Below are 19,961 nucleotides of genomic sequence, written 5' to 3'. Positions count from 1 at the left end.
TTGGGGGTGCTGTAACTGTTAATGACGAACAGGCTTGGAGGAAGGAAGCTGACTCCAGCAGTATTCCATTTGCTCTGATTACTGTTATTTTTAAAGCACTTTTAATTAGAAGCATGCATGAAAATTAAGCTAGATACAACCCAAAACCACAAAAAACAACCCAAACCCCTCAAACCCAATTTGTGGTTCTGCTCCTCTGACCCAGTTAGCAGAGGCAGTGTAAGGCCCAGTTCTCTGTGTAACTCCATTTGTTTTAAGCCTTAGTCACAATGTGGAAGTCTGAACTGATTGGAATGGAAGCCTGATTTAGCCTGGCCATTGCAGACAGGATTCCTGCTCCCATGCACCTTCAGGTGCTGTTTTTCTTTCTCTCCCAAGTGGCTGGCAGTGTTCGTATTTTGTGGCAGCATTCAGCCATGGCAGTACTGATATCCTGCCTACACCAGGGATGTCCTAAGGGTAGCACAAAGGCCAAGAACAGCCAGTGGTGCCATATATCACAACTTAGGTTGCACTCCAGCACTCTGTGTGTGTGTGTATGAGATTAGTAGTGCTGCTGGTAGAGACTAATAATTCTTATAGGTGAGAGTCCTGGGTTTAGTATTGCTCTCTAGGGCATTGTTTTATACTTCCATTGCTGTTATAGAATTGACTGCATAAATACAAACAAATAGAAAGCGTGATTTGATCTTATTTTTGATTGTGTGTGTTTATATGTGCAAATTTGTGTTGCTGTTCGTTCAGGCTCGAGGTCTCCCAAGAAAGTTTTCATTGTGATCTCTTTGTGCTGCAAATCTGAGATACCCAATTTTGCATTTGTCTGGAGTAAGGACCAATATCCAGAAACCAATTTACTGGTCTCAAAGCAGTATAGATGTAGGTTTAGGGGAACTCCATGGGAGATAGTAACTCATGAAGGAGCTACAGGTGAAAAGAAATGCAAGAATTAATATTGTCTTCTTGTGGTGCTGCAGAGTTGTTTTAGACAAAAAAACTGGTAGAATACTACAGCCGACAAATTGTTGGTCTGAAGAGTAGAGATGGAAAAGACTTGGTAAATTATTCAGTACATTTTCATGATAAAGCAGTGCTTGTTTCTAAATCACTTTCATTTCTACTCTCCAATCCAGACTAATTTTGATGTCCACTACTTCCTAATGGTAATTATTTGCAGCCTGCCACAGTCTCTCCAGGAAAAGAAAAGTACTTTTGTGGTCAAGGCACAAGACTGGAGCTCAAGAGATTGAATTTTTATTTTCTGACTCTGCATTAGGCTTTGTGACTGGGCTCAGAAGCCTGATTCTGAACAGGAAGCATGAGGTTTCCTTGCCACTTTCTCACCTAGATTTCAAATGTGTTTAGTCAGGACTTGTCTCTTCCTTTTAGATTTAGTTGAATTTCTTTTCTTTTTTTCTTTTTCTGTTTCATCTGGAAATAAACTGTGTTAACAAAAGAGCTTATCTTGAAGAAGAGTGTAATACTTGAGAGGCATCTTAAAACATGTTTTATCATAATTAGCCCTCAATGGTGGTAATTCTTCAGACAACACTAGTTTCCTAAAAACATTAAGGAAAATCATTTACTGTGCCTTCAGGTCAGATCTGGCAATTGGTTCTACAGTTTAAAATTATAATCCCAGTATCAGCCTAGAATAGCTGACACTGACCACTGTGAACTTGATTCTGCAGGTTGCAAAGACTTTTTGTATGGCAGGAATTCTGTTTTCACAGTGCCAGATTTTCTCCCTGAGCTGCTTATTTCTTTTCAAGCATACTCATTTTTGAATGTTACTCTTTGTTAAGAAACTACCAAGTTTTATGGTCAGATTGTGCAGTAAAGCCCATCTCCAACTTTATGGGAGTGTAGGTTTAAGGGAAGATTTGCATGGGAGTAATTTCTTGAAGTACAATAGAATGAGTGGTTGGATGTGAAAAAAACCTCTTCTAAAGAAAAACCTGAATAAAGGCATACGTGCTCAAGTTGAATTGTTTTAAAATTGTACATGTGGAGGTCTGTTTATTTCTGAAGCTTAAAATTGCCAGATTGTTTGATATTGCTATTATCTTTCAACTTGAACTATAGATACATACTATACTGTAGTACAGAGTAGTTAGTGCTGAACCAACAATATGTTATACTGATGTTTTCAGAAGAGTTCATACATTTACTGTCTATAGCTTTAGAAGAGAGATCCATTGTTTTAAAAGGAAGAAAGAGAACGATTTATCAAGATGTCTACAAATCAACTATTTGTTTTGTGGGACTGGATAGTAATGGGTAAGTTGTGCCTCTGAGAAACATTTATAACTCTTTGGCACAGAAAATCTGGAAAGAAGCAAAGATAAAATTTGTCTGCCTACCTGAAAAGCTTTTATTTTTAATTCTCTTTTCATCTGCTAAGTTCATAAATGAGCAGAAGTGGTGAAGCTGTCTCAGAACAGTAGATGTATTTGGTGTGTGCCAGTTATGATACAAATAAATTAACATGAGGCATGTTATTTGCAATGTTTTCTGTAAAGTACTAAATACAGTACTAAGATATCCAGATTCCTATCCAGGAAAAAGGATGTGGGCCACTAAAAAAAAAAAAAAAAAAGCTGCCTTTGGTTATGTGGGATCAATACTCCCAGGAAATCATTCCATAGTTCCCAAGATACTTTGCCATGAAATGCAATAGATGAAAACCTTGCAAGCAAATACTGATATGGCCAGTCAGTTCTTGGCGGATGGAATTCAAATGCTGTATCCAAAAAATACAACTTAAATGTTATGGTGACAGGAATACAGAAATGTATAGAATAGGAACTGCAATAAAATACATTCACATTTATAACCTGAGACATAATCTGATAGACTGTGAAAGAGCAAATGCTCTTGAGAGTTATTGAAAGAAAACATTATTAGCTTAAATTTCCACCCCCCATGAAGTCAGTATGATTAGGCCAACACTGGGAATTTGTATAAATCACATTTTCAAATTTGATATAGAATATGAGCTTTCATTGAGAGATCCGATATGTTCCTTGCATTCAGTTTGTATTGTCAACACTTGTGAGTGTGGGTTGGCACTGGCACTGCCTGCTGTCAACAGCCCTGCTTCATTCCCTCCTGCAGTTTTCTCTCTTCAGTCTGGGATGTCAGAAACACTTTATTGATTGTGCATTGGGAAACTTAATCTGGTTAAATGGATACTGTCCTATCACAGAACAGCAGGTAGTTGAAGGTGAGAGTAGCTAAGCTGATGCTAGTAGAGAAAGATGTAGAAAGAATAGAAGCAAAGACTGGCCATTCAAATAAGAACAGGTTTCTTTTAACTCTTAGGGGAACATCAGAGAAAAACTACTTAGGAAAACGGTGGACTGTCCATTTCTTCATGTTTTCAAATGAGACAAGATGCCTTTTAGAAGCTATGTAGTGATGCACAATTTACTAACCTCAGTAATTAGGTAGGAGGGTAAAATCTAGTGGACTGCAATATACAGGAAGTGAGATGAACTGCCGAGCCTTTCTGGCCTTTTAATCTGTGTTCTTTAAAATAAATCCATTGTTCATCTTGGCAATGCTCTTTCTAGTGGCATGTCCTTTTTTGAAGAACAGTTTCAATAAAATTGCAAGAAATAAAAGGTAAAAGTGGTTTCATAAGAAGTGTTTCTACCAATTCCTTATTGTGAACCTCTAAAATGCATGAAGTATCTGTGAGTTATACATATAAAAGCACAAGGAAAAGACCAAACCACACTAAGTCAGGTAGTGTATATGACTATTAAAATGTATCCAGATAGGATCCAGTGCCTTTTGTAGTCAGCAGGAATCCTATAGTTGGTTCTTGGATGTGAAGGTTCACCAAATGCAGTCTATTTTGTAAAGAGCCCTTAGGCTTTTTTGGTGGTTTAAAAAATCACTCTGTCAACACAGTAACCATAGATTTTTTTGCACGGTGTCTTTCATGAAAACTGAACCAGAAACTTAATCCCTTTCAATAGCCTACCTGAACAGAAGAGCATTTGCAGTGTTGAGTGGTGTGCTCTGAGTATGCAGGCTTTTGGAAACTCTGCCTTCACACAGTGGGAGCAGGAAATTCCTGGCTTTTTTGCAGGGGTTCTGATGAAGTCTTTATATGCTCAACACTCAACATTCTCTATGTGCTGAAGTATTGCTAGTTACATAATGTCGCTGGTGGTTGTTGTCACTCCATCTCTTTTTCCATTCTCTTCATTTATCCCTTGCTGAGTGAAGCAAGAAAATATAACACTTAAAAAGGGATCATAATTCCTAAATTCTGGGAAATGCATGTCAGAATTAATAATTCCTTATTTCTGTGGGACAACGAGTCCTTAAAGATTTTGTGACCTGGAGTGTACAAACCATTTTTTTCTCTAGCATGGTAGATTTGTCAAATCTGAAGATTTCATCTTAGTAATGTTTTATTCTGAATTGTAAATGGCAAGTTTCTGAATTGCAGATTTCTCATATTTTCATCTATATTTACCTAAGAAGTTGAGCCAGTATTTATATTTTTGGTTTGTTCTTGGTGGCTGTTGCAGGTAATGGCAAGCATGTGCAGTGGCTACGTGGGAAGGATGGTGAGGTCTGGGTCTGGGTTATGGGAGAAGCCCCAGGTGACAAGCCATATGAACAGATATCAGAGGAGCTAATAGCAGAGCAAGCCAGGCAACAAGCACAGAAGGAGGCAGAAGAACTATGGTGAGGATTTAAGAATCTGAATTCAGGGTCCACTTGGCATAATGGGAGTCATGGCCTTGTAGAAAGGCAGCAGGTAATGGTGGGTAAAACTGGTAAGTGAATATTTGCTTTCACATGTTGTGGCAATTTTTCAGCACGTGAAAAATGCAATTTTATATTTACCGAATACTGAAAAACCAAAATCCTCTTTCACAAAAAAAGTGAAGCAAATTTTTCTTTTGGGGACTTTTGCTAAACCGTTGACCAGTTTATAAATAAATAAAAATGAAACAATCTGTTTTTGAGATGATTAAATTAGAAATGTTTGTTTTATCACATATCTATGCCCACAATGGGGATTTGGTACATAAAATCCTTTTTGAAATTGTTTTTATTTGCATATTGCGTGTGTTAATTCTTATCCCAGCAGTTCAGAAACTGATTACACAAAGTGCCATGCTGGTGTTTCCAGCAGGGCCTCTTCCTGCTTTGGGATAGATTCAAAAGTGGTTTGATGCTTGATATTGTTAGGACGTGCCACCTGCCTCCTGCACTTCCTTTTGTAGTGCTGCATTGAAAAGTGACAGTTTAAATATTAGATTATTCTATATTATTCCATTTCATATGAGATTCTTGTTGCTTATAGTGATTGCATATTAAAAGCTTCAACCTGTGCTCTGTGTTCCTTTTACATTGTCAGTAATAATAAAGAATCTACTGTAAGAATCTGGCAGACATTTGCATTGATATTTGAGAGACAATAAATTCCCAATCATGCTTTGCTAGATTGACAGAAAAATATATTTTTTTAGACAGGGAAGGAAAAATATAGGGTATGACTCAAAGACATCCAAGAAGTACTTCTCTAATTTAGAAGGTGCTATTTTAATTAGTCATTTATCAAAAACTGAAAATGTCTGCTTTCTGGATAGTTTCTTCAAATCTGATTTGTGGTAGGCCTCTTGATAAATGCATTTTAATTCTTTCCTTGTATATTTCCATGAAGTCTTATGCTAATTATTTGCTGCAACCAGTGAGCAAGTATTGATCCTCAATTTAAAAATAAAAATCAGTGTCTTAAATTATTTTTGTTTTCAAATTCTTTTCTGAAGGAGACAAAAGGAGGCTGAAATTACAAAGAAATTCCGGGATGCTATGGCTCAAGAAAAAGCCAGAATAGTGGCAGAAAAATGGAAAATAGAAATAGAAGATCGGAAAGCTGCCAAAGTAGAGGAGGAAAAAATTCAGGAGGAACTGAAGGTTTGCATAGAGTAATTTAGCTTTTTTAATAGTGTTTTTATATAGATTCAAAGTTCTTGTCACCTTCAGTGCATGTTTATTAATAAGCTTTAAAACCAGAGTTGTAATTTTTCATGCTGGAATATACGAATAGCTACATGGTGTTCACCAGAACAGCTGGGTGAGTGATGCAAAAAAATTACATATCTCATTCAAAAGTGTCAGGACAATCAAACTGGTTATTCAGCTCACACATTAACAGAATTGTTCAGTCAGCTGTGCTGAGTGAATCTTACTGGGGGAGAAAAATGTACAGTTGTGAAATGTCTCATTTTAAGTTACTTTGCTTGAACATATTTTGTATATCTTGGATGAGTTGTTCACGTATTTAACTTGAAAATTCTGTCACTACTTTCTTTAAGACAATGAGGGGTGGAACCTTCTCCTACTCAACACATGGGAAAAGTCCAGTTGGCTTTATTGGGAGAAGCTAATTTGCCTGATTTTTATTGACTTCATCATGAATGTTCTATGGGCTCTCAGTTACAGTACTTTAATGTTTGCTTGAATGTCACATTCTCTTGTCAAAAATAACAATTTGAAAACTAAACAGGAAAAGAAGGCCTCTGTCTATCCCTTTTCATATTACTTTATAGAGATAAAAACTTGTTTAAAAATGAGAAAAAAAATGGTTTAGTGTGCAGAGAAATTATCACAGTCTTCTGAGTCTGGGATGTGCATTCTGGGTCTACACAAGATTGGTGAGGCTGGGTTTCCATGGAGAAAGCCTGTAGCAAAATATGACTCCTAGGAGATCTGCATCCCATAACTTTTGTCTATACGCCTTTCCCCTGCTGACAGCTTGTTATGTCATTTTTCTCTTCCTGGGATAGTGATTAAAGGTGTGGAAAGTGCAGATAGACTCCCCCTTTGTTCCCCTGTGGTGGGAGGAATGCTGAAATGCATGTTTATGCAGTTTGATTACAAACTAGAGTCAGGAGGTCATTCTAAAAACTGTGGGTCTGGGATGTGAGGGTGGTTATGTAGCACAAAGCAAGGGCAGTTCCTGTAGCCTCTGCACAAAGCTGCTGATTTACCTTTGCACAATTAATTTGAATTCATAGGAGAGAACAGAGCCTTTGAAATTTGGTGTCAATGAGTAATGAAACTATACCTTTCAAGTACTTTATTAATGTATGAATAATGAGCAACTAATTAAACGCTCTTTCCTCTGCTTTCCAGAAAGCAAAGCCCTCTTGAACAAAGACTGATACACTGTTCGCTTGCATCTCTGTGGTTGATTTACAGTGCACTTGATGGGGTAAATGTCCAAAAGCTCACTGTTACTATTCTGTTTCAAAGAGACTTTTTCAAAAGCAGAGTGAGCAACTTGTGAGAATTTTAGTGGCCAGCAGTCATAATTTTCTATTAAGGAAAACTAGTCTTTCAGTTGTTGATACAATTTTAAAGGAATGGCACCAAATTCTGCTCACTTTCATGTTGATGGAAAGGAAATGTTCCAGTGATCTGTGTTCTCACTGCTTCTTGGGAAGGGAGCAGGTATTCTCCATCCAACTGTGTGCCTGGTAGGAGCAAGAATTGCACTGCTGTAAGTGGGATGAGAATTTGGTTCAGTTTCTACTTTGAATTTCAAATACTAACTTTTGGCCAGGATTTCTTTAGCCCTATTCATAAAGTTGCCAACATCTTTGTTTTATCAAAGAAACAGAAACCTGTTTTCTCCTATGGTTTCCTTTAAATCAAGCATTTGAAGAGTATATTTGCAAAAATTTAGATAAATGAACCAAAATTTTTAATTCAAGACACATAAGGAATTAACTCTTTGGCTTCAAAAATGAGTTTGGAAACAAGATATTATGCAGTGTTTATTTTTTAAATGCCCCTTTATTGTGTGTGCTCCTGGCATTTGTTATTAATACAACATGGTCTAATTATTCTTACAGCCCTGAGTCTTCAATTAGGTCTATAATTTGAGAGGGACTTAGGCTAACGTAGGGTTCCACCAGCAGAAATCCACATGCAGGATTGATCGCTCGTACTATAACACCGCACCTTTGCTACTCAGAAAAGCAGCTTATCTATTACTGGGTCTTGAAAGAGCAGATCTTGTGCACAGTGCTGTAGAACTGCTTAAAAGCAGTAAAGGCATTTCAAAGACAAGTGAATCTCACAGGCTAATATGGGGGAGTTGTTAACTTCTCTGTCCACTGACTAATTTAAGCTCACTTGGCTTTCCTTCTTCCCATTTTACTCTTTTTATAGCTACTCTTGTGCAGTGGAAGAAGAACATGAAATATTTACAAGCTGAATGAGTGGAAAGGTACCTAGACAGGAAAATAGGAAAGTTATGTTTCTGGCATCTACCTCCAACTACAAAAAGTGAATAGAACTAAGGTGTTGGGGCAAAGATGAATTACTGAATCTACTCATGTATGACTGCAATCTTTGAAATCATGAAGAAATGTACCCTTCATGAATGATTCAGGGTATGGAATGAGATGCAGATCAGTTAGCAAGCCCACTTTAACAGGTTTAAAATATTTAATGCATTGGTAATCATCCTTCTGTGATGATGACCAGACTGTTTAAAGTGGTCTCCAAACTGGGCTATGAAAAGTTCAGCCTTTGCTAATGCTTCATCCTCTTGAAGCATGTTGACTTGGGAGATTGAAACTCGCTCCTTTCTGCTGATGTGTTTAATTTCTAACCATATTGTATCACAAACACTCCTTTTTAAAACGCTTTTATTCCTCTTGACCTATCATGGGACTTTAGGGCTGTCTGCACTAGATAAATGATATCTCACACATCAAAGTGAATGATGATCCCTGTTTCCTTTTCCAACACTATTAGAAAAGTATTGCTTTCCTTGGTGTTTCTTAAGCAGAAATGCCTTTAATTTATGATGCTAGAATATAAATGTTGACTGCTCTATTTTTGCAGTTTAAGGACAGCTATTCTTTTATGCACCTATTGCAAAGGACAAATAAGAGAGCCAATTACTATCATTAATCTTTTTGCTAATTCACAAAGGCTGTGAGATCATAGGCATAATTTCCTACTGTTATCAGTTGCTGTCATTAAGAGTCTTGAACAATGTGCAGAGCTAGGGCAAATTAGAGGTATGAGTGTCAGCCAGCCAGGGGTGGATGGTATCCTTCAGCTACATTTAGAAATAACAGAGAGACTCAGCTCGCTCTTCATGTAGTCTACATGAAGCAAGCGAATATTAATAGTAAAGTACTATCTGTATGACAACATCAGATACCTGCCAAATTTAATAATATAAGCACGGTTGACAGTAAAGCTGTATCGCTCCTTAAAAAATCCTTCAGAGATGAAATGTGTGCTAACCAAAAGCTGCATATAAACTGCATCAGTGGGAGTTTTAATGAGAGTGAAACTTAAGGAGAAATAATCCTTATTCTCTTGATAGGCAACAAGAGAGTAACAGTGTATTATAATTTCCTTCCACAATTGTTTTTTTTGGGTGCAAGTTCATGACCTTTAATTCCAGTTGGGATTGTGGTGAGTGAAGTGAGTTTAAGGTGTAGATCCAAGAGTTTCTATGACCTGGCTATTCCCATTCTCATCAAAGATGACAGGTTTAGAAATCAACCTTCAGAGAAGAACAGAATAATTAGTGCTTCAGTTCAGGAAGTATTGACAGCTTATGCTTAATAGAAAGAACACACTTCAGTCTATTGAGTTGGATGGGCCTTCAGCAACACACGCCTGAGTGCTCTACTCTGCACAGAAGTGCTGTGGACCTCATTCTTCAGACAACTGCTGCAGAGTTTAGGAATACAGTAAAATGTCACCATCACCACTTACAGTACCGTGGGCTTCTTATGATAGAGTCATCTATGTTGGAAAAGACTTTGAGATCACCTAGTCCAACCATTAACCTAACATTGACAGTTCTCAACTACACCAGATCCCTCAGCGCTATGTCAACTTGACTCTTAAACACCTCCAGGGATGGGGTCTCCACCACTGCCCTGGGCAGCCCATTCCAACGCCTAACAACCCCTTCTGGAAAGAAATGCTTCCTAATATCCAGTCTAAACCTTCCCTGGCGCAACTTGAGGCCATTACCTCTTGTTCTATCGCTTATTACTTGGTTCAAGAGACTCATCCCCAGCTCTCTGCACCCTCCTTTCAGGTAGTTGTAGAGGGCGATGAGGTCTCCCCTCAGCCTCCTCTTCTCCAGGCTAAACAACCCCAGTTCCCTCAGCCGCTCCTCGTACGACATGTGCTCCAGACCCTTCACCAGCTTCGTTGCCCTTCTCTGGACACGCTCGAGTAATTCAATGTCCTTTTTGTAGTGAGGGGCCCAAAACTGTCATCGAGGTGTGGCCTCACCAGTGCTGAGTACAGGGGGAAAATCACTTTCCTGTCCCTGCTGGCCACGCTATTGCTGATACAAGCCAGGATGCCATTGGCCTTCTTGCCACCTGGGCACACTGCTGGCTCCTGTTCAGCCGGCTGTCAATCAACACCCCCAGGTCCCTCTCTGACTGGCAGCTCTCCAGCCACTCCTCCCCAAGCCTTGGGCACTGCTGGGGGTTGTTGTGGCCCAAGTGCAGCACCCGGCATTTGGCCTTATTGAAGCTCCTACAGTTGGCCTTAGCCCATCGCTCCAGCCTGTCCAGGTCTCTGCAGAGCCTCCCTACCCTCGAGCAGATCAACACTCCCACCCAACTTGGTGTCATCTGCAACCTTACTGAGGGTGCACTCGATCCCCTCGTCTAGATCATCAATAAAGATGTTAAACAGGAGTGGCCCCAAAACCAAGCCCTGGGGGACACCACTCGTGACTGGCCACCAACTGGATTTAACTCCGTTCACCACAATGAATGATATAGCAGTGAGCATTCTGTCCTGGTCCAAAAAACTCTTGTCTCCAGTTAAACATCAAACAGTTGAATGGGCCTGTTATCTTTAAGTAGAAACAAGCTGTAAGTTCAGCTGTGTGCTTTGCTGTGCCAAGAAAACACTGAACTCTCTCCCAAGGACAGCATATTTAGAATCCAGGAATATGACAACAGCTTCTTGCTGGGGTTTGGCACCCAGTTCATTCTGAAAAATGCCTCAGTTGGGTACATTCAAGCATGATTACAATAATTCAGTAATACTTCATATTGTTTTCTTTTGTGTGACAACAGTTCAGAAATTCTTTATTTCTATGCAGTTGTCTCTTGAACAGTATTAGAAGTGAGGCAGCTGTTAGTTTCTGCTGGGAATCAGGTCTTCAGGTTTTTCTATCGTATTTGTGAGGAACTGTGGTAAGATTTTAAAAGAAAAATCTTTTCCCCAGTGGCATCAGTAATGATTGTGCTGCTGAAGCCCCATCTTTATTCTGTATCACTAGTAAAAACTAGCAAAGCTCTGATATTTTCCATGGGTAAAAGGGAAAAATCTGAGCCACTAATGAGGATAGTTTGCATATCAGGAATTCAAGCTGTGAAGAGCCACTAAGATCCAGAGACAAACTTTTAGTAGATTGGCAAGTTATTCAAGCAGAGTCTGCTCCAACACGTGCAATAGATCTCGGATCTCTCCCAATAAACTTTGTTTTCTGTCTCATCTAAAAGAGCGTCTTTGTGGAGCAGAATATGTTGTTAACTCCCTTATGAGCCATGTGTGACTAGCATGTCCTGGGGCATATCCATGACTGAAATGTAACTGCTTCTGCATAAAGCACGACTGCATTTCGTACATTTGTCTCTGTGCAAATACATGCACAGTGAAGTGATGCAAACCCTGTGTTCCTTTTGAGACACTGGTAATAGAGACGAAAATAATGCCTCTGCAAACACTTTCTTTTCTGATGCGAGTGAGAGAATTCTCTCAGAAAAAGATTGGGAAGGAGTTGGACGTATTTCTGCTGATACTCACGCACAGCTCTGTTGGAAACTGTCAGGTGGGTTTGAGGAGAACTCTGATCTCTGAATTCTGCCTGCAGTGTCTGCCTTGCTGAGAGCAGGCTGTCCTGGAGCCGGGGACCCAGGGATGTCCAGATTTTCTTCTTCAGAGCAGGGAGTCCCAAGGGCTCAGATCTGAAGACGAGCTGTGCTCTTGGCTCTGTGGCAGGCAGACTGAATGTCTGCGCTGGCTCAGGGGTGATTGCCGAGGGGTCTCAGGAGATTCACAGCAGCTGTAATGCAGCCACGAGCTGCAGCTCTCGGGGCTGCCAGAGATGCTTCCTGCCAGCCCGGAGCACTGAGGGAATCCCAGGCATCCTTTGCTTCGGAGAGGGCTGTTGTAACAAATATGTCTCGTAGGCTTTGCCCTGAGGAGGATGGCAGTCATTCAGCTGCCCTGCATCCCGTAAGACTCCCCAGAGAGACACCAAGAGCCATGGCAGACAGAAGCTCAGTTTTCCATTGTAAAAAAAATCAGCTGTTATATTTTGGCTTTTCCTCAGTGTATTTTTTAAATCTTTCTGCAGCAAAAACTGAATGCTGACCTAATCTCCACTCATCTGCATTGGACTGAAACATCAGAAGCTAACCATGGCTAATATTAAATATTATTTGGAGCTGGCTATAGTAAAGCTATAAAACGTTGTGAGGCACACATTTACAGTAACAAGGAACAAGTTTGTGGTAAATGCTCAACTGCCAGAGGCTAGATGAGATCATTTAGCATGTTCAAATTCTGCAGTGGAGTTAAAGCTGGAGAGGAATACTGCTGCCTATTGAATTGCGGGTGTGATTTGTTGCAGCAGGTTGGTGTTTCTTGGCAATTTGCAACTATGTACTGTGTTGTCACCTTCCTAATTATTCTGGAAGAGCTGAAAGGGTCACGACACCCAGTACAATCTCTCTCAGCTGTCAGGCAGAAGGTGATGTTTGTAGGTTATTACAGCTCCTCACTCTCAGCTCTGATGTGCAGGATTGGGTTCACAGAGAGAAGCAGATAAACTGGCTGCTGTATTCCTCCAGTGGAGTAAATGTGAAAAATTCAATTGTTATTCATTTTAAATACAAACACACTTTTTACTCATACTTGATAAAAGGATGACGTTTCTTTCCTGTGTCATACTCTAACAAGGGTTGTTTCTCCTCACACACATCTTTGAGTTGTACAATATACTTGCTCATGCATCCATGCACTAATTTGAATAAATAGAATTTAAATTTTTTCTTCCTTTAAAAAGAAAAATTAAATGAAAAAGTTTTGTGATTTCAGAATCAAGTGCCAGCATTAAGTTTGTTGTCATTGTCTCTTCTTTGAATAAATCTCCTTCTCATTAAAAAAAAAAAAAGTTATAATTTTCTTAGTAGGCATTACTGCTTTCCGTTAAGAACTCAAACTGAATTCTAGATTTTATTTTTTGTGGGGGTTTTTAGACACTTTCATCTTGTTTTACTACAAATGCTTCAACAATAGCTACATTTAAAAAAAACCAAACAACAAACTTGTGACAAAACTCTTGTGTGATTCAGGGAAACTGCTGAGAGATTGATTTCCCTTCCCCCCCCCACCCCCCCCCCCCTTAAGTTTACCCTGTGGTTTGAGATGTTCAATAGAAAACATTGATAACTCAGGATTACCCCTGTGTCTGTCCATCTTCCTGAAAAGATAGCCTAGGTGTATTGGATTTTTTTTAGGTAGTAAAGCTAAGTGAATAAATATTCTCCTCATAAGAATAAAGAACAGCTGATTGCATACTTTTTCCAAGAAGGGAACAGAGCCATTTACTAGCAACTGATATATGGAATCCTTAATTCTACGGAGTATTTAAATTTTTTGATTTTTTTTTTTTTTTAATTCTTGAAAAATCTTTGAAATCAGTGTTTACTAGTTTACTAAAAGCAGTGACTTCAAAAATAATGAACTGTCCACTCAACTAGGACTCAGGAGATAACAATGGGAGGGTGATGTTAGAAATAATCAGAGATGCTAGCATTAAAATTGACTGAAGAACAATACTAGGCTTTTCTTTCTCACAAATAAGAAGAGTAGCCTAATGTATTTTTCCTCATGTGTGTTATGGAACTATTCACAACACAGGTACATAATTATTAATACCCAGTATTTCAGGTCTTTTGATCTGTTTTATTATCAAGAAGACAGATCTTCTGCTGGTGTAAAGTGGTGGAGGTCAGCTGTGCTAAATGGAGAAATGTTGATTTATGTTACTTAGGGAAATGGAAAACTGCTGAATTCTTTCAAAGGTTGGGGATTTGCTTTTGTTTTGTTTTCCCACTCTGAAGATGGTGCTGCGTCACTGCTAAATTGCTTTCTTCTTTTCAGTCTTTTTGTCATTCTTCCTTAAATGTGCCATTGTGTGATCTGTGACCAGAACCACCAAATAGTCCTGATTCCCTCTGCTGCTTCTGGCCCTCACTGAGCTTCCAGAGGCTGCAAACAGCAATATTGTTTGCTTTGGAAAGCTGTCTTCTGAAAAGAATTGGAGTTGTCTTCCTTTAATTCCAGATCTCTGGTTAACAATAGATAACTTCTGCAGAGCTAGAGGGAACTGGGCTGGGGGGAGGAGAGAAAAGAAAGCCTTTCCTTCCCTGTGGTGGACAAACATTTTTTTCTGTTTCCCAGACACCTGTTTCACCACTGGGAAAACATGTATGATTCCCCCTTAGGGGCATTAAACAACAATATTGTTTGGACATTCATATTCTATATTCATGTTGCTTTTGGTATTTGTACCCTGGCAGGTGTTAAGATAGGACAGACAACCTTTGAACAAGTACTTCCTCAGAAATTCCTAAGAGGTAGGAAATTTCTATTATGCCTGTTGTTATAGGTAAGAAACACAAAGTTGGAAGAGACAGTAATTTTTTCCAAGGTACATAGCTACTCTGTGGGAGGAAACAACTGAAGCAGTGCCTTAATTTTTGGCATGTTCTTCCTCTTTAGTCACCTCTATTTTACTTCATTTTGCCTAGAAAAGAGAAGAAGAGGAAAGACAAAAGGGTGAAGAACAAATAAGGCAGCAGGAAGAAATCCGAGCAAAAGAGTTGTATCTGAGCCTCAAGCAAGCTCAGCAGCATAGTCAACACAGCGACGATGACCAGGAGTGGGAAGAACAGTGTGAGTAAAATTACCTTCACGGGTTTCATGTATCTCTAAAAACAAATAAAAGGAGATTTGTAGAATGGAAAAGGTGTTGCTGAAAATCTCTTCTACCTAGAGCAATGCAAAATGCTGGATTATTTTGCAGGAAATTACCAGCTTGACCCTATAAACAGAAGTTACTGTGAGACTACCAATTTCACTTTTCTTTCTGAACAAGAATCCCTGTCAATACCTTATAGAAAATTTTTCATATACAGTGACTGAGATCATTAATTTTTGTGTAATATAATTAATTAACAGTTTTGGCTTAGTAGTAATAATTCTGGACACAGTTATTGTGACAGCTTTTTCCCAGCTATCTCTGAAGAGGTAAAATCTGTCTTCATCTGTATTTTAATTACTTCCATATGGTGGTGGGGTCAAGCTATGATGTCAACACTGAAACTCACTTAATTTGAAAAGATTACAGTAAATAATACTTAGATTGTTGCCCTGAAAAAAGTCCTTATGATGATGATCTCGCTCTATGGAGATGCTGTTCCTTTTTAGCCACCCTGAAGTTCTTTATTAATATCATCATTGTGATTAATTTAAAAATACATCAGTGATTTTGAAAAGCCTATAAGAAACAGGACAAATATTTTATATATGTATACAGTACATACTGTAGGTAAGTAAAGGTCCACATTATGAGTAAGACTTAATAGGTTATTGTGAATAAAATGTACATCCACTCCATCTGAAGTCTATTACATAGTTGTCTTTAGAATTAGGAAATTTGTTTGCAATAAGAATTGGCATTTTTGTTGGGGGAAGAATATTTTTTATTTCCCACATCTATACTGATTTGATTTCTCTGCAGAAAAAGGAAGTACAATGATTGGAAAGTTTTAGCTCATGTGGCATTATTGTGTTAATTATATAAAACACAAAGGTAAATCAACTAATACTAAAAATGGAGTTCTAGGGTGCTTATAGTATGTGTTGCATGAAATACCTCATGAAGTAGGAAAAAAATTGCTATAGTGTTACTTATTTCCTGGCAGAAGTAAAAGAAATGTACCAAAATACGCAATGAACTTATTTTATGGTTTTAGTCATCAATTCAGGATTTTCTGAAGACTAATTACTGAAGTCCTATTACCTGGAATTGGTGTGATAGTGAATCATTCTGTACAACATGAATTAAATCTATATAAGATACACTAGTGCCATTTTCCAGGCTCGTAGCAGGCTACACTCATTTTTGATCAATAAAACCTCTGTATATTACACTGTCAATAAAGAGAAGGTAATTATTTCCTGGAGAATTATCTAAATCCAGGTGTACATGTTTATTCAGAAAGGAAAACTGTAGCTTTCTTTATATTGGGTGTTGAAGAGCAGAATGAGTTGTGCAAAAAATAGCCCTTTAGTTTTGTAGAAAATGAGGCATCAATTACTATCAGCTGGCAACCTAGCATAGAGGATGGTATTAACATTTGTGACCATGTTATTTAAAAATAAAAATCCAGCCTATATTTACACTGAAATCGGCAATAAAACAAAATACTATAAACATTACTAAAACCAGCTATCATTTTCTTACTATTGCATTGAAGAGGTAACTGAGGTTTTAAATTGTTGTCTCAGTTTTTTCAAGGATGCTGGCTGTACAGGGGCAGATACCAGCAATGCAATAGAGGAATTATGGGAGAAGGCAGAGGGGAAAGGAATAAACTATGAAAGCTTTTGACCATGATTTCTGTAAGGGCATTCTTTGTCAAAACGCTTTCAGCTGCGTCATATGCTGATGAATACAATCTACCACCAGTATTTTTTCTTGTGTAACCTTTGGAGTATGCTGTATGCTCTGAACAAATTCTTTCACCTTCAGTCTGTATGCCTGTAGACCTCTCTGCTTGTGGTCAAAAGGGTGACTGACTGCAGCTCATGTCATTTCAAGCTAACTAGCCTGGTCACCCATAATAGTGATGCTATGGCAAAACAAAAGCTCAGCACCTTCTAGCTGGCAGCACCACAGTTGGGTTTTGCAGCCCATGATAAATTCTGTGCTGCCAGAGTTTATGCTGTTATCAGTAATTGATTTAGCATTAAACTAACTGCAGACTAATGACTAGAGTGTATCACATCCTTGTTTATCTTCTTATGCTTATCTCAGCGTCTCAATTTATCCCAGTTGGTTTGAGGGCTTAGAACTGTGTTCCATTAACAAATGGGTGTGACAATTTAAGATATGAAGATGCAGTGATTAGTGCCTTATCTGAAACCAGTTCCTGGCTGGTTTAGACTATGCCATCAGACTTTGCACTGAGGTTCCCGAGGAATGTTAACATCTTCCGTTTCCTTAACTTTGCTGCAGAAGCCAGAACCTCCAGCAAATGGGCAATAACAAATATTTGGAAGTGGGAACATCTGAAATTTCTATGGAATGAACTAGTACCTCAGGTTCACCATATTCTTCACTTTTGATTTCCATTCCAGATTTTTTTTTTCCTTTTTTATTGTAATCCTTTTATTTTCCCTTCAAATATTCCTTTGGGACACTGAAGAGATTTAGTCAAGTTAGACAAAGCTATCCACTTGTCATCTTTTCTAAGCAATAAATAAATGCATGAATGCATAAGCGAATTACAAGCAGATGTAATATTAACGTCTTTTGTCTCTACACACCTGCAATGGAAACCATATTGCCCATTAGGAACAAGGCCAGGCTCCTTTGTGTCTTACCTCCTTGAAGTCAGCCCTTCATATTCAACAGTGCTGGGGGGTCGGTACTGAAGAGAAACAGCAGTGCAAGAGCAGCTATTGTGGAGGGTAAATGTAGCAATGATATTGATGACACTACTAATTTATTTAGTAGATGGAATTTAGAATGTGATGAGGATTCATCTCTCCTCATCACATTATCCCTCAGCTGTTTATTGCCAAGGCAATAAGCAAAGTGTTGCTAATATTAGTTTCTGTTGTTTGGTTCAGTTTGCTTCTGCTGTTTGCCTGATTGTGCCAAATAATAATAAAAGCCCATAGAACCACCATGTTAATTGACATACATAATTTTAGTGCTTTTTAATATACTAAACGATAAATGTAGAATAACTTGAGAAATCTGTACTAAAAGGAAACAAATGATGTTGTAAGAGCAATTATACACTTTGATTTCATATAATGGATATATGTCAGGGTATTTTAGAGGACAGTTGTGAGTTAATATATGGAACAAGTATATTGGTAGGCAAATGAGAAGATGAATAGTGGAAAAGACTGTTTCAAAGAGTCCACTATTCAAAGCTCTTATTCTCTGAAACTGAGAAGTGAGAACTAAGGCTCAGCTTGGATAGGGGAGTGTTTATATTCCGAGTAGTTTTGGACCTTTCTATGGGCTGTTCCATTTTGTTAGGTTTCTAGAGTATTTGATAAACAATACCCTATATCACAGTCTCAAAGTGTGACTGCTCTCTGAGAGCAGAAAAGGAATCTGCAAAAGAAAATAGGAAAAACTGTAGCATAAATATTCATCCGATTGAATATTGCAAAAGGCTTTCTGTTAGTACACTTACAAACCCCTGCAAACTGCATCAAGCAATGAAGTGCTCAGATACCATCTGACCAGCTGTACTCATCTCCAGACAAAAATTATTCCAGTAAAAATGTAAACAGAGTTGAGTGACTTGATCTATTCTTATGCCTTTCCCTAAGCACCCACTTTTGGTCTCTGTTGGAAGTAGGATACCAGGCTGACTCATTATAGCTTCTTTTATATTGTTATATTTTTATGTTCTTCTGCAAACTATGTCTGTGAATTTATTTTTGTCTGAATTTTAAAGGAATTTATGTTCATTTGGTACTTATCTTCTGCAGAAATTCAAGTGAGTGAGTTTACTGGCAGGAGCATCTGTAAAATGCTGAATTTTAAAGCGAGTAGTCCCCAGTTTAGCTATGCATTAACTAAGCAAGTGCTCAACCTTAAGTATGGGCTCACTGAACTTCAATAGGTGTCAGAGTGCATTGTTGAATAGGGATGGTATTATTCACATGCTTTCAGATAAGAAGATTGCTGAACTGGAGCAATATGCAGAGTATTTTGTGGGAAGTTATTTTCCAATTAGGAAATGGAAAAACACTGTGTGATTTGTATGTGCACGCAGAAAATGTGAAGATAGAATTTTATCTATTAAGTAGTCGTTCTGAATTGCTCATAAACAAGCTTCCAAGAATTATTAACAAGGGTAAAGCTGAAACAAAATAATTTAAAAATTAGCATGCATATTCATGACACATGCCTCTTTTCCTGTTTTCACATAGCTCTGACTGTAACTCACAGCTCTTCAAAAGCACAAAATAGATTATATGAAATGGAGAGTTCCTAGTCTTTCACAAATGACGTGATCACATTCAACTGCAGCACAGCATGAATTAATCCTCAACTGTATCAGAAGATTTGGTATTAGAATTTTGCCAGGACTGCTAATAGGGATTTCCCAATCCTAAGTGAAAATACAAAAGGCAATCTTGTATTTTCACTCAAAAGACAACTTAGGTTATCATAGAGGAATAGTAGATTCTTGTAAACTGTTCAAGGTAAACAAAGCAAACTCAAATTAAGACCTATAGGAATATAAGAGCTATTGCATACATGAGCTTTGCAGTTTCTTATTTGTTAGAGTATGTTCACACTGCAGGTCACGTAGACATGTCCAAGCTGGCTTTAAACTATTTATTTCTAGTAATGATAGCTGTATAATCATGACAGCAGAGACCTCAATCTGGATATTTTTACCACTTTTCCAGGAGAGTTTGGTAAGACATTTTTGACCTCCTCTACTGCAGCTACAATCATATTGGCACCTAATATATAAATGGCTCAGGCATTTCTACAAAAGTTACAATGCCATCAGGGCAGAATTGTGCTTAATTTTACAAGCGCTGAAGGAGGATGTACCTGTTGTTGGTATCACCACACCTGAAGAGAA

At 38.3% G+C, this 19,961-nt stretch overlaps 1 protein-coding gene across 2 annotated transcripts in view; it reads left to right on the top strand.

The window, feature by feature from the left end:
• Window positions 1-19,961, top strand: part of SH2D4B (SH2 domain containing 4B) — a 100,202-nt gene that overhangs the window by 46,531 nt on the left and 33,710 nt on the right. For both annotated transcript variants that reach the window (XM_074830491.1, XM_074830492.1), the window contains exons 2-4: window positions 4,545-4,704; window positions 5,796-5,943; window positions 14,859-15,003. In XM_074830491.1, coding sequence (XP_074686592.1) covers window positions 4,545-4,704; window positions 5,796-5,943; window positions 14,859-15,003 — 453 coding nt within the window. The remainder of the gene's footprint in view (window positions 1-4,544; window positions 4,705-5,795; window positions 5,944-14,858; window positions 15,004-19,961) is intronic.

This window comes from Strix aluco, chromosome 7, assembly GCF_031877795.1.
Source record: "Strix aluco isolate bStrAlu1 chromosome 7, bStrAlu1.hap1, whole genome shotgun sequence".
Taxonomy (NCBI): Eukaryota; Metazoa; Chordata; class Aves; order Strigiformes; family Strigidae; genus Strix; species Strix aluco.
The sequence above is the reverse complement of the archived record's forward strand: the minus strand, read 5'-3'. Positions and strand labels throughout refer to the sequence as shown.